This window comes from Apaloderma vittatum, unplaced genomic scaffold, assembly GCF_000703405.1.
Source record: "Apaloderma vittatum isolate BGI_N311 unplaced genomic scaffold, ASM70340v1 scaffold19612, whole genome shotgun sequence".
Lineage (NCBI taxonomy): Eukaryota > Metazoa > Chordata > Aves > Trogoniformes > Trogonidae > Apaloderma > Apaloderma vittatum.
Window position 1 is genome coordinate 1 of NW_009703290.1, and position 14,356 is coordinate 14,356.

The window sequence follows — 14,356 nt, forward strand, 5'->3', positions numbered from 1 at the left end:
TCCTGCCCTTCCTGCGTGCGGAAGGGAAAAGTTTGACGAGTGAAACGAGGGGTTCACAGCCTTTAGCTCGCCCTTCGTCTGCTCTGATGTTGTTTTTTCGTTTGTTCTGGCGTTTTTCAGGGGGCATCGAGGGCAGTGCCGGTAGGTGAGTTAGTTTGATTTTACAGGTCTTTTTTTGTTGCCATGCTGCCTCAGTATCTCGGTTTCAAACACAAAAAATCCCTTTGCAATATATTGTACCCCTGTACTACATGTGGAGGGGTAAAAAATTCATTTCAGGGTGAGGAAGTGAAGTATCAATAGCATTTTCTTTAACCTCGCTTGGCTGGTAATGCACAGATTTCGATGTCTGGCCCATAAATAATGTGGATGTTTTGGGGCTTTCTCGTAAGAATTTAAGGAATATCTTCACAATTAAGAATAAATCGCTTTCTGAGTGCCCATATTCTTGGTTTTCAGATTTACCTTATTTGCTGCTGAATCAGATAAGCAGTTGTTTCTCTGTTCCTCACCATGTAAGAAGAGAGGATATATTCGGAATTGCCACATGCTTTCTCTGGAAGGTGAAGGGACAAGTAACAGTAAGAAGCAAATCTCTAGGGTGCTATAGCATATAAGCTTATGAATAATACATCAGATTTGTTTCCTCAAAAGAAGGAACCTAAACAGTAAATGTGGGAACGCTATCACGCAGTTAAAACCATAAGTCTGCATTTTTACTAACCTGATGCATTTTCTCTTTGTAGGAATGGAGGGGAAAAAACTGATTTCTGCAACAGACACACAATATTCTAATGTGCTTCTTCAGTCTCTGAATGAACAACGTGGCCACGGACTTTTTTGTGACGTTACTGTCATCGTGGAGGACCGGAAATTTCGAGCTCACAGGAATGTCCTTTCGGCCTCAAGTACATATTTTCACCAGCTTTTCTCAGTGGCTGGGCAAGTGGTTGAACTGAGCTTTGTAAGAGCAGAAATTTTTGCAGAAATTCTTAACTATATTTATAGCTCCAAAATAATCAGCGTTCAGTCCGATTTACTTGATGAACTGATTAAATCAGGGCAACAGCTGGGTGTTAAGTTTATAGCTGATCTGGGTGTACCGCCGTCGGAAGGAAAAAAGATGCTGAGCGAGGTCAAAGATGGTGGTTCAGAAGCTTCCACTTCCAGCCCAGTTCAAAAGGATGCTGAAACACAAGTACCTGTAATAAGGTCAGAAAGTCAAGAGGTAACGGATGGAATGCCTGTTATAACACAGTCATTCTCCTTACATGGCATAGAATATGAGACCACAAAAATTACAGTGAGTGATTCAGATGATGAGGATGATGATGTAATTTTTTGCTCTGAGATTATTCCGCCAAAAGAATGTACTAAAGATCCAAATGCTACGGCCCAGAACCAGCCTTGCCGAAGCCCGGCTGGAGTTTCTGACCAAAAATCGTGTGGCCCTGGGGGCTCTCCCCACTTGACGAGCACCACAGGAGCTCAAAAACTCACTTCGTCCACCAGTCAGCTGAGCCCAAACCAAACGCAATCAAGCGCCGAATCACTGGGCTCTGCAACGCCACAGCATTTGACTCCCAGTATCATTGTCCTAAATAAGCCTCTGCTTAACTCATCGCTTGGTGCCAGCTCCTCACATCCAACACATGTGACCCCGACAATTAATTTGCTTGAGGAGAAGCAGGAGCCATCTAGTAAGGGCTCCTTAACTGAAGTGGAAACGACTGCTGTTGATGATGAAGTGGTTGTTGAAGATGATGTCGATATCATTAGCTCCTCTAGTCCTGGCTCAGTCAGCAGTAGCTCTTTGGTTCAGCAACCTTCTGTACCCAAGGCAGCAACCACTGAAGGGTCAGGTGTACAGAAAAAACAGGTTGTTACATTTTCAGAAGAGCCATTTTCTAAACCTGGAGATTTTAAAATAAAGATCTCAGATGTCCTTACTGGAAACAACAAGGAATTCAGTTCAGGTGTAGCATCAAAGCATGTGGCAGAGGGGCAGAAAATCATAACATTAGATACAGCAACTGAAATCGAAGGCTTATCCACGGGCTGTAAGGTTTACGCAAATATCGGTGAGGATACGTACGACATAGTCATTCCTGTGAAGGGCGGTTCCGAGGAAGGTGAAGCCAAGGCTGATGAAGCGCCCAGAACATCTGGTGGCAATTCTCCCAACAGGAAACGCATGAAAGTAAAGCACGATGACCATTACGAGCTCATAGTGGATGGGAGGGTGTACTACATCTGCATTGTGTGTAAGAGATCGTACGCGTGTCTGACGAGTTTACGGAGACATTTTAACGTGCATTCCTGGGAGAAGAAGTATCCATGCCGATACTGCGACAAAGTTTTCCCCCTTGCAGAATACCGCACAAAGCATGAAATTCACCACACCGGCGAGCGAAGGTACCAGTGCTTGACCTGTGGCAAAACTTTCATCAACTACCAAATTACGGCCTCCCACATAAGATCAGTTCATAGCCAAGACCCTTCTGGAGACACCAAGCTTTATCGATTGCACCCTTGCAGGTCTCTGCAGATCAGACAGTACGCGTACATTACTGATCACGCAAGCAGTATACCGGTAATAAATGAGGGGGGAATTGTTTATCGTGTTGGTACGGGGAAGGATGGTGCTGAAGGAACAGCAGCATCGAACCCTCCAGCCAAACAAATTACTTGGGATGACATTTTTGTTCCACAGGGAAACGAAGCAATTTTTAAACAGAATCCATCAGAGGGAAGTACTGAATTTGAGTTTGTAATACCGGAATCTTACTGAAAGGCATTAAATGCTGGAAAAAGGAATCAGTGCAAAAAAATATTGCAGGTGTTATAAATGAACTGTTAAAATTGCTGTAAAATCATGTGTTAAAACTTGGTCTGCCAAGTCATCAAATGGTGGCACTTAGATGGATCATTAGTAACTGCAAGTGATTTGTGGAAGCGATTCATCTGAAAGTTTACTTGAATAGAGAATAAGATATGTCCAAGGAACTGGCAGTGTTTTCTGGTATGTTAATTTTGACGAAAACTTGGGGATTTGTAGCTTGAAAAGGTACAATTTCTTCTAAAGACCTAGAAATCTTTCTTCTAAAGTAATCAAGGTATTTCCTGTACCCATACTTATTATGTAAACGCTTTCTTTCATGTTAGCACTTCAGTGATGAATTCTGTTTAGGCGTTATCCAAGAAAACAGATTTTTCATCATCCATCTTGAATATGGAACCATTTAAAGAAAAAAATAAATCCCACGAGTCACAGTTATTTTTGTGAACAATGCATTACTGCAAGGGTCCAAAATAACTGATCCAGTAGTTCAGAGTAGTGTATTTTTGACCTAGCATCTTAGTTCTGCTTTTATAAGCACTATGAATCATCTGACTTCAGGCAAATAGTCTTGCCAGCAAGAGATACTCGGTTAGGGCTAACTCAGACAAACTTCATTTATATTTGGCAGTGTGATGACCAGAGTATTCAGTGTCTGGACCATTATATTTTACTCTATTTGCAATGGAGGGGAGGAACCCAAACCCACTCAGTAGTGAAGAAGCTTAGAACACTTAGGAAGGAGATAATTTTGCCTTTTCAAAGCTGGAGGAATCAGGTTAGGTTTTCTTACCACTGGAAAAGATGCCAGTACTTAGTTTGGAATAAAGTACTGTTCTTGAAGAGCCTAAAAAGGAAGGGCTTCAGTCTGATTGATTGTTTTGTTTTGTGTTGTTTTTTTTTAGCTGAAATCTTTTAAATTCTCAAAACTATGGAATAAGCAGTTTAGCACTGAGACTACTGAGGATCTTGTATACCTATTGGGCTAGGTCTTTAAGTGAAATAGGAATTTGGGTTTCCCTCCCACCCTCTTCAGGGTGTGGAAAGGAGGACTAAAGACCAATTCTTAGAATCATAGAATGGCCTGGGCTAGAAGGGACCTTAGAGATCATTTAATCCAACCTCCCTGTCATGGGCAGGGACGCCACCTCTCAACTAAAGCAACAGTCAAAAAATACCTTCAGTCCACCATAATCCAAAGCAGAATTTCTCTGCAGTTGTCTCTGCAGTTGTTTTCAGTTTGGGGTTTATTATATTGACCTTTTCTCCCTGCAGCTGGTACATATTTAAGCACTTCAAGACAAATTAGATCTCCAACCGGAACAGGAAGCATTAGATCTGAGAAAATGGCTGTTTACCAGAGTCATAGTTTAGCATTTCAGATTTAGTAACTTGTTGGATTTTTGTAAATGGTAATGTGAAAACTGCTCAAGTTCTAGAGGTGACTGAGAAAGATTGTCGTGCATAGTACTAGTGAGTAATTGTAACCTTGCATTACTTAAATGACAGTTAAAGGGTTTTTTCTTTTTCATATTATAATTAAGCATCTTGATCCTAGGACCTTCGAGGTTAAGGTTTTAGACATACAGTACTCTAGACAGAAAGACGTTTAAATGGTTCAAATACAACCTGAGTTATAAAAAAGGGTACCAGAAATCCGTGTGAGTAACGATGGGAGAAAGAAGGATGTCATACTCAGTACTTCTGTTTCGTGGGCGGTGCACTTGATCCGCGTGATGATTTCCAGATCATCACTTCCCAGGGTTACAGGGTGGACGTTACCTGAGATGGCGTTTCAGCGGTCAGAGATAACCCTCGCAAGACAAGCGTACCTGGCGCAGGTAGCTGCGGTGTAGCTGGCTGCACGCGAGATGGAGAGTTCCTGAACTTTCTGGCAAGATGACGACAACATTAGTTTTGTTATTGACGTGACGCATCTGGAGTTCAGCGTACATCGCAAAGTGTACATTCAGTAAGAATTAAACATAATGGCTATTGATATTTGCTGCTGATATATTTAAAACGTTAAATTAAACTGTGCCTACTAAAGGTCTCTTTTTGGAGGAAAACTGGAAAATTAGGGCTTTGTAACTATTTTTGCTAGAAGACTCGTGCTTGCATGTGTCTCAGGGTCTTCAGTTTTCCTTGGAAGTGATTTTTTGATATCCAAAGTCCAGAGGTCATGTAAAGCATTTTTTTTTCATTTCACTTCCACTATTTATGGGTTTGGAAACATGCTAAATCTGTTCTTTTAAAACTTTTTATGGGGCCATGAGCTTTTATATTTAGATTTCTGGCTATTGCACTTATATTTGTGTTGTTTTGTTTGTTTTTGTAAACACTTAGCTTCCAGTTTAACTTAATGAAAAACCTTATGTAAATACTAAGAAATTGGCTTTGGGGTAATGGAAGAAAAAGATTGAATCTAAAAAAAGAGCATTTATTTAAAAATTAAAATTTCAACAGAGCGTGGTAGCAAACCTCACAGTCATTTATATGCATATAAAAACATTAATGATAAATAATGATAGCGGTGGCTGCATCCTCACTGTATGGTTTCTTTGGGGTTTCATACCATAGCATTCCAGTACATGACTTAAACAGATACTGAGATAACAATCGGCTGCTTATTTATTTTGTACTGTTAAGGCATGCAGCTTATAAAAAGATGCAAAAGCTGACAACTATATACATTGAAGATGGGAGTTCTACAGCTATTGCCTAGGAACAGTTCCACGTGAAACCAGTTCTGCCAGGTCTGTAATGTATATAGTTGTACAGTCTTTCCTTAACATACTTCCTAAACTTGTGTTCTACTTCTCATTAATCAATAGTTGATATTAGTTCTTAGAGCTTTCTATGGCAAAAATAAAAAAGTATAATTCTAAAGATGAGTGTAGCATGTTTCTTTTTAATGACAACTCCGATTCTACAGTCTAACATGTTAGTTTACCAGTGGTTCTTTTCCAGGTCTTTGGGAATAGCAGGGAAGCTGCAATGGGGAGATGGGGGGATGGAAGGTGTTTTTATTTGTGGCTTTCTTTTTTTTGGTGGTGTTTGGTTGTTTGTTGTTTTGAGCACTTTCCAAGAAAGCAAATTAGCTGAAAAATCTATAAGTATTGTGAGCTGAATGCTGGGATAGATGCTTAACTCTCAGGCTACGCAGAGCTGCTGTGGAACAGTCTCTCCAACTACTACCATTGTTGCAAATGAGCTAGAAATCAAGAAAAACACAGTGACCAGTGCCATGTGTTGCAGATAACTCGTGGTGAGGGCTCCTCTTCTTAGCAGGTTGCTGACTAGTTATGATTTGGAAGAGACTGCTGGTGAACTGAGGCTAACATGGAAAAGTTGCTTACATTATCTAGATGTCTCATTACAAAGTAACATTATCAAATGATGGTTTAGGTGCCTTTGACTCCTTGGCATAGGGCTTTCACCTACATCTCCGAACATAAAAGAGCAGCTGACATCATTAGGACAGAATTAGGCCCAAAGAAATACAGTAAACATGGAAGTAAGTAAAGGGGACACTAACAGTGCACTGGCTGGCTGATTTGCCTCAGTGCTAAGCAAAAAATCAGCAGAAATTACTTCAGAGTGAGTGAAGTGAGGGCACCCCGTTACTTATAAAGTTGGGGGGCATGTGGGATTTTAAAAACAGGACTTAAAAAAAAAAGATGCCTCTGGCTAAACCTTTGCAATACAGCACCACTGTCCAATACAGCGAATAGTTGGTTTGAGGTTTGTTTTTAATGCATGATGATATTATACTGGAATTCCTCAACTAACATTAAAGATGCTTGTAAAAGAGGAAAGTTGCTAAAATGTCAAATGCACTTTGTAAATGTTTACAAAAGTCACACAGTTTTATTTAACTTTGGTAAAGTAATAAAAGGGTACGTATGAGTCACAATGTTGACATTCTCATAAGAAATGACGAATACAGTGCAGAATGTTGCATTTACATTAAACGCTTAGTTTCACTCGAGCGGAAGGAGATGGGAAATTCAACAGAAAATCCCACTGGTAATTTTTTAAATGCAAAACCAGACTTGTTCTTTAATAATGAATTTAAAGCAGCAATGTAATTTTTGCTTAAATACCCCTCAGAAAAAAACAAGGATTTGGATAACTTTCTAAGTTTAGCATTTGTCAACTCAAACCCAATGACACAATCATTTCCTAATTGTTTCTTTGCCACTAATTTATGTTCCCCTCATGAGTTTCTTAGTCCGGTCCTGCAGCGTGGCCTCGTCCTTCTAGCCCTGCTCTGCTGACAGGCACAAATGGCAGAGCATGTTTGTCAGAAGCGGGACAGGACTGTTAGCTTTTATTTCAGAGATGCAGCAATATCATGTTTTCTCATATTAATGTGCCCTCCTGATTTGTGGGGACTTTTATCAGAAGTACTATTTTAAAATTGCCCGTGATCTCTTTATCGAGATTTAATTCAGGAAGATGTAATATAAAATGGATGATGGATACCAACAGCGGATACATATTTCTAGTACGCAAATTTATAGGAGCTGCACTTCAGCGATGTATAGTGAAACAAAATGTCATCCAGATATGTTCTGCATACGCTACTGCTTTAAAATCCCGTGAGTGTTATTCCTTTCTCCAGCTGCTCATTTTTCTTCATTACTAGAGAAAAGTTATGCTTACTTTTGGATAAACAGTCGTCCTTTAGCTTATTAATACACTGATTAGTATTTGACAGTGGAAATGATACGGTTAACACATAGCCTAGCCTAAAGGCTTTGCAAATGCATAGGATAATAAAGTGTGGGTCTACTTTGAAAAGTGAGATCAGAGACTTCTGTGTTTCTAGTCCACATTGACAGTATTTCTTTATTATTTTTTTCAGATTAAAAGTAGAGAGATGCCACCGTTCAAAATCCGGCTGGATTTCCCCACACCTTAGCATGCATTCCACTTTTAGATTCTGAAAGACAGATTTAGCTTTAAGGTACCTTTCTGCCTGCATCAGTTGAAAGTAAAGGTAGATAACTGAGGATTAGGAGGAATGATCTGATGCCAAGGAAATTACATCTTCAGGAAATAAGGAATAAAATGTCAATACCTTATTTTTTTCCCTGAAGTAAGCAGCTGAGAACGTTCAGGTTGAGCAGCTCAGATCTGAACACTGTCATCTGAAATCACTTCCTGGAGTAGAACCACACTTTACAGGACACTGTGTCACGTAACAAAGCTGACCTTTTGTTATGCAGGGTGCATGCAAAATCTGTTGGAATCTAGATCAATCAGCACAGTCATCAGCTGAAGATTAAATGAAAGTCACAACAATAATTGCAAATTCCTATCAGTTTCATCCTATATTACAGGGTGCTGAATTTTATCCATGTGAGACTTACATCTTGGAGAAACAGTAGTGGATGTTCCTTATGTGCAGCCCATAATATAGCTAAAAACAGTGCTTATTCAGGGTGCTGATTCAGTCCATTAAAAAAGTTAAAAGTACAAGCTTAAAAAAAAATTCCCAACCAAATAGAAGGGGGAAAAAGAAATTAATGTTTTCACTGCCCTGTTTTCAGCAACTTGTGCAGTTCCTGACACTCTTTATAGGAATACATGGAAGATTTAGGCAGTACAACCACCCAAACTGTTTTGACTTGAGCACTGCTTATGCAGAATTCAGAGACACAACCCCATTTCACCTGTTATCTTAAGAAGTATCCTGAAATGAAACCAGCTTGTCTATTAAAGCTTTTCCCCTCGAAAAAGCAATATTCCAAGTGTTTTGCTAGATGTACGTGAAAATATTCTACATTACCTCTTTCATAAGCATTAAAAGTTTGAGACACTGTTGTGGTTCCCCCCAAGATTTTTCCAGTGCATAGGCTGCAACCAACAAGTGACATAAACTGGGTTCTGTGGCCCTCAAAATCCCAGCAACTGGAGCCCCAAGGCCAAACAAAACAAGTGTGGAGCTGTCTGAAAGCACCCTCACCTTAATCAGATGGATACTGTCTGGCAACGAGCAATCTTGGCTACCCTTACGTTAAGCTTGGCACAAAACGCTTTATTAAAAACCAAGGACTATGTGAACTTTGTGGTAAAACAAGACTGGGGTCACCTGCTACTCAGCAACACTGCCAAACACCAGCAGTATGTCCCTTTCCTCATACTTCATCGTTAAATCTCTGGAGTAAGTCTCGCAAGAAAGAACAGTCCAATTTAATATTCGTATTTGCAATTATCTTCTGTATCTATCCTCCTGCTCCCTCACACAGTGAAATATAAATACGAAATGTTCACAATTATTTCAATGGCAAATATTTTTTTCTTCTTTCCCATGTTCTTTATGGTGTATAAGGTGGTGGCTTTTCAAAAGGTGGAAAATACGGTGGTGAGTAACGAGGAGGTGCGTTAGAGGACCACATGTAGCTGGGAGATGGCGAGACGGACTGGGGGTCATCAGAGAGGCCAGAAGGAGTGGAGGCTGGAAACACGCTGGAATGCTGCAGGGCGATAACAAGAATGACATAATGAACCTCTTCTTAATGTAAAGGAGCCCTGGCAAAGCAATACTTCATTATCAAGCAGTGCAACATTAACATTTCAAGGCTCACTTCTCTAAAACATATGTAACACGCAAGTAAATATTCAAATAACTTGTTCCGGCCAAGGGAAGCACAGCCTGGAAATAACCATTCTGCATAATGAGACTCCTTACACCTAAAACTGAAGAAGGCATTTAAAAATAAATAATTTTTTAAAAAAAATTCTCTCCCATCAGTTGTGTGTACCTGCTGGTTTTCAGAGGCTGGACAACTAAAAACTCGCAAGTCTCAAATATTTGGTTCCACACATCAACCAGTAGCAACAATGAACAGGCTGCAGATATTTTTCTACTACTTTTTTTCTTCATTACAAATAAAAATAAATAAATTAATGATAACAAAATATTATATTCCTTCAGTAAGTAAGAAGTTTGAAAAGATGGATGTCATGGTTTAACCCCAGCCAGCAACTACAGAACACGCAGCCACTTGCTCACTCCTCCTCCCTCCCAGTGGGATGGGGAGAACTGAAAAAAAGTAAAACTCCTGGGTTGAGAACAGCTTCATAACTAAAATAAAACAAAATATAATAACAACAATAAAATACAACAAATTATAATAATGAAATAAAAGAGAAATAAACCCCAAGAAAAGACAAGTGATGCACAATGCAAGTGCTCATCAGCTGCTGAGCGATGCCTCAGTGATCTGCCCCCGCAACCAACTCCCCCCAGTTTGTATACTGGGCATGATGTTCTGTGGTTGGGAATATCCCTTTGGCCAGTTTGGATATGCTCCCTCCCAGCTTCTTGTGCTCCTGCACACTCGCAAAACATGGGACATTGAAAAGTCCTTGATTTCCTAGCAACAGCTAACACCGTCAGCGTTTTATCAGCGTTCTTCTCATACTGAAGCCAAAGCACAGCACTAGTCTGAAGAAAATTAACTCTATCCCAGCAAAAACCAGGGCAGTGGAGAAAAAACATTTTGTGCATGCCTGAAGATTTAATTTCGGCTTTCCAAAATACCTTTGTTATCAAAAATACCTTTAGGTCTAAAGCCTCAAGTCATACGGCGCTGGTGCTGTCCGAGACCTGCGTGCAGGCTGTGTTCTGTCCAGAAACAGGCCGGACAAACAGGCAATGAAATACAGGCACAGAATGCTCCTCCGGCCACTAATACAGCTGGGCAGAATGTCATTAGCCACGGCACAGCAGTGGCTGCTGCAACACTCCTTGGCTTGTGTTGCTCTAAAAACCAGAGAGCTGGGTCTGCCCTTTCAGAGCTGTGTGTGAAAGCCAGGCTCGCGCAGGGGCACAGGCTTCTTCAGAAATTCTGGAGTGTTGGTGCTTGTTTTTTTTTCTCCCCTGAAAAATGTGTGGGATGAACAGCAAACACTGACTTGGCCGATTCTTGTGGCAGAGGGAGTGCAGCCTTGAGAAGGGATTTGAGAGGTGATTTGAGGGAGGGTGGCAGGGAAGATGGTGTCGAGGTGGTACCGACACTGCTCGGGTCACGGCAGGGCCCAAGGCAAGAGAGAGCCTCCACAACCCGAGGCCTTGATAAGGCTTTCATGCAGGTTCTCAAGTTTCCTGGAAGATAAGCAAGGCTCAGACTTGGAACTGCATTTGAAAGAGAGACTTGACTGTTTTACATTTAGATTACCCCAGTTTATGCCCCAGCTTTTGTGCCGGCTCCTAAGCCAACACGTGTGCTCACAGCAGTGAGGCACAGAGAGACTTTCATCTGCCCGGCTGAGCTGTGAGCTCCAGCAGAGCCCAGCAGTTGAAAAACTGGGCAAATCCACCCACGCCGAGGTCTCCACCGGTACTGCAGCCACAGTACAGACAAACCTCGAGTTAAACGGTGCTTAGTACCAGCTGAGCGGCAGAGAAGAGGACTTATAGCAGAGCTTGGATTGGTATGTGCTGAGGTTGGCATTTTTGTGACTGTAAAAAGTTTTATAACACTAGGGACTGTCCGAGGTTGGGTTCATCTCAAAAATTAGTCACAAATCTGTATAAATAAGTCCTAGAAATCCCGATGCAAGCGTTCGAGTATTTCTAGGAAGCACTGACAACAGTGTTGTCTAGTGGCACTAGCAGTAAAACCTGAAAGTTTTAGACTCACATTTCCTCTCACATGTGGCTCTGATGAGGGAGATGGTGGCTATCACAGAGCACACCTCTGTCAAGGGGTAGGGCTGGGCTGGCCACTACATGAAAGGCAGATGCTCCCTATAAACCTCTCTCCCTCCTCAAAAGGGAAAGTAAAAGGGAGTGAGGCAGAGACTTACGGATTGGAAAAATACCCTAAACCAGCCGTAATGAAACAATACGAGTACTAATAAGAAAATAAACAAATTATACAAATAAATGAAGGTAATTAAATACATTAAACCACAATATCAAACCCAACTCCCTCCCAGTAGCAATTTCCAGTGATGCTGCAGAGCAGGCGGCATCAGGGGAGTCCCAGGCTGTGTGGCAGAGGGGAACTGGATGCAGGAGCTGGATTCAGGGACTCGGGATTGGGATCAAGGGCAGAACAACAGACTGAGTCCTTCTCAGACGCCGGCCACTGAAGAAGAGAGCTTAACCTCTGTGATCCTTCAGCTTCACACTGAATATGAGGTATATGCAATGGAATACTTTGTCGGTCAGGTTTGGGTCACTTGTCCTGTTCGTTCCTCCCCGGAGGTGAAAGCTTTTTACTTCCTTGTGGCCCCTTTACTTCCCGGCATCACCAACATGTTACACAAGATCCAGCAATGACCTTAGTCACTATAGGAGCAAGTATAAGCAAGAGCCCTTCTGCATGCCAATCCTTCATAGTAATCATAAACACCAGGTGTTACCATTTCTAGTAGCAGTCACTGCCTGTGAAAGCATGCTGTTACTTCAGAAAGTGCAGCCTCTTAGAAGAGACTGAACTGAAAAGTAAATTCACTGAACAGAATTGTTTCTGTTTTAGCTCAAACCAGGACAACCTCTTAGTTGATGTCCAAGACCTTAAGCTCTTATTATTAAAAAAAGTCTCCATCCCTGATGGTTGCAAAGAAAATGTATGATGTGTTAACATCCCCACTGTGGTAACATCCCCCTGACAGAAGAGCTGAGGAGAAAATGTCCTCATCCGCTTCAACAAGTGAAAGCTGATGGTGACAGCAAGGGTCACAAGAATTCCAGCAGCACAGCTCCATAACTCAGAAGAGGAAAGGCTGCGTTACAGCAGAGGTGATGTTTGCAAGGACTGTTCTTAGACCAGCTGAAGTACGTGGAAAAAAAAACCCAACAGAGTATCTTTTCAGTCAGTATGCATCTTCAGGAGCTCAAATAGCTTTCCAAAAGCTCTTCCGTTTCTCTCAGATGTAGAAGTTGGCCTAATAAAAACCAGCACCTGAACACCTCGCTTTGCCTCTGTCCTCAGAGCAGTGTGGCCGCCGGAGACATTGCCTACTTTTAACGTGGCCTCTACCAGCAAACGACGAGGGAGGCGGCAGGTTCTGATGCCTTCTCTTCCAGGACAGCTTTCAGGAAAACACTGCCTTAGTAAGAGACAGCACTGCCAAGGACCAACGCCTAGCAGGAAAAGATTTGGTATTCTCAAAAGGAAAATTAATCTCCGTGAATGACAAGAAGACAGGCCTCCAGAGCCCTGCAGACCAGCTGGATTTAACCTTGTTGCTATGCAAGAAAACATCCTGTAACGTTCCCTACCTGAAAGTCGTATGCAGAGTAGGGAGGCAGGTGAGGAGTGCTGTGGTAGTAGGTGTTGTAGGATGTCACTTGTGGCCTTGAGTAGTAGGACACCGAAGGGTGTGCATTTTCAACTGTGCAGTTCAGCGTAGGGAGGGAAGGAGTCTGTTAAAACAAAAAGAAGAGAATCTCAAGCCACTAACCAAGTCACCGAAAGCTGACAGCTTAATGAACGCAGAAATGATTTAAAGGAGCACTGTGTGCCTTTAGAGCTCAACTCTGTTGAATTAGCAACAGGCAGTGCAGTTCCCTCTTAAGCAGCAGGTAAGGACAAGGTCACTTCATTCCCCAGCCACCTCTTGTTTCCTCTCAGATCCTGAAGAACAATCTGGCCGTAGCCCAGTGCATGCCAGCCCTCAACCAAAGCAACCGCTCAAACTGCATATTCACAAGCAGAAGAAAGGATTCACTAATTTTGATTACTCTGTTATTCAGTGCATTTTGAGATCAGCATACTTCAACTCCTCTTCTGTACTTCTGTTTGCAGACACTTCTATATATAGCGGTTTTTTGCAGAAGTTTACAGGCTGTCTGGTGTGGATCAAATCTCAAAAAGCCGCAGTCCTGGTTTCATATGCAATAAAATTAAGGTTTTTTTCTAGTAGTTGGTGTAGAGCTGAGTTTGAGATTTAGGATGAGAATAATGTTGATAACACACTGATGTTATACCAGACTTATACCAAGTCAAGGATATTTCATCTTCTCATATTGCCCTGCCAGCGCAGGCTGGAGGTGCACAAGCAGCTGGGAGGGAATATGGCCAGGACAGCTGACCCAAAAGAGCCAAAGGTGTCACACCCAGTATGTAAAATGGGGGGAGCTGGCCAGGGACAACATGGCTTGGGGGTTGGCTGGATATCCATCAGTGGGTGCTGAGCAATTTTATTGTGCATCACTTGTTTTTTATTAATTTATTATTATTGCTACTACTACCACCACCACTACTACTACTATTGCTGTCCGTTCCTTTTCTGTCCTATTAAACTGCCTTTATCTCAACCCACGAGTTTTACTTTTTTTTCCAATACTCTCTCCCATCTCACCACGAGGATGGGGAGTGAGCGAGCAGCTGCGTGGTGCTTAGTTGATGGCTGGAGTTAAACCACAGCATCTACGATGCACACCTGGGAACATGTCTCCTGGTTTTTTTGGGGGAAGATCTTGCTGAGTCTGAAAAGAATGTACAAAAATTCAGAGTTCTGAAATAAAGCACCCTTAGTGCATGACTCAAG

At 41.8% G+C, this 14,356-nt stretch overlaps 2 protein-coding genes across 2 annotated transcripts in view; one reads left to right on the forward strand and one right to left on the reverse strand.

Annotated features, from left to right (window-relative positions):
* Positions 1–739: 739 nt before the first annotated feature.
* Positions 740–2,791, forward strand: ZBTB33 (zinc finger and BTB domain containing 33). The gene has a single exon (XM_009864590.1). The coding sequence runs from the start codon at positions 749–751 to the stop codon at positions 2,789–2,791; it is 2,043 nt and encodes a 680-aa protein (XP_009862892.1). The 5' UTR covers positions 740–748.
* Positions 2,792–8,954: 6,163 nt separating this feature from the next.
* TMEM255A (transmembrane protein 255A) overlaps positions 8,955–14,356 on the reverse strand; it is a 21,862-nt gene continuing 16,460 nt past the window's right edge. Inside the window, exons 8-9 of the mRNA XM_009864591.1 lie at positions 13,086–13,229; positions 8,955–9,324 (exon numbers count right to left, since the gene is read on the reverse strand). Coding sequence (XP_009862893.1) covers positions 9,166–9,324; positions 13,086–13,229 — 303 coding nt within the window. The 3' untranslated portion in view covers positions 8,955–9,165. The remainder of the gene's footprint in view (positions 9,325–13,085; positions 13,230–14,356) is intronic.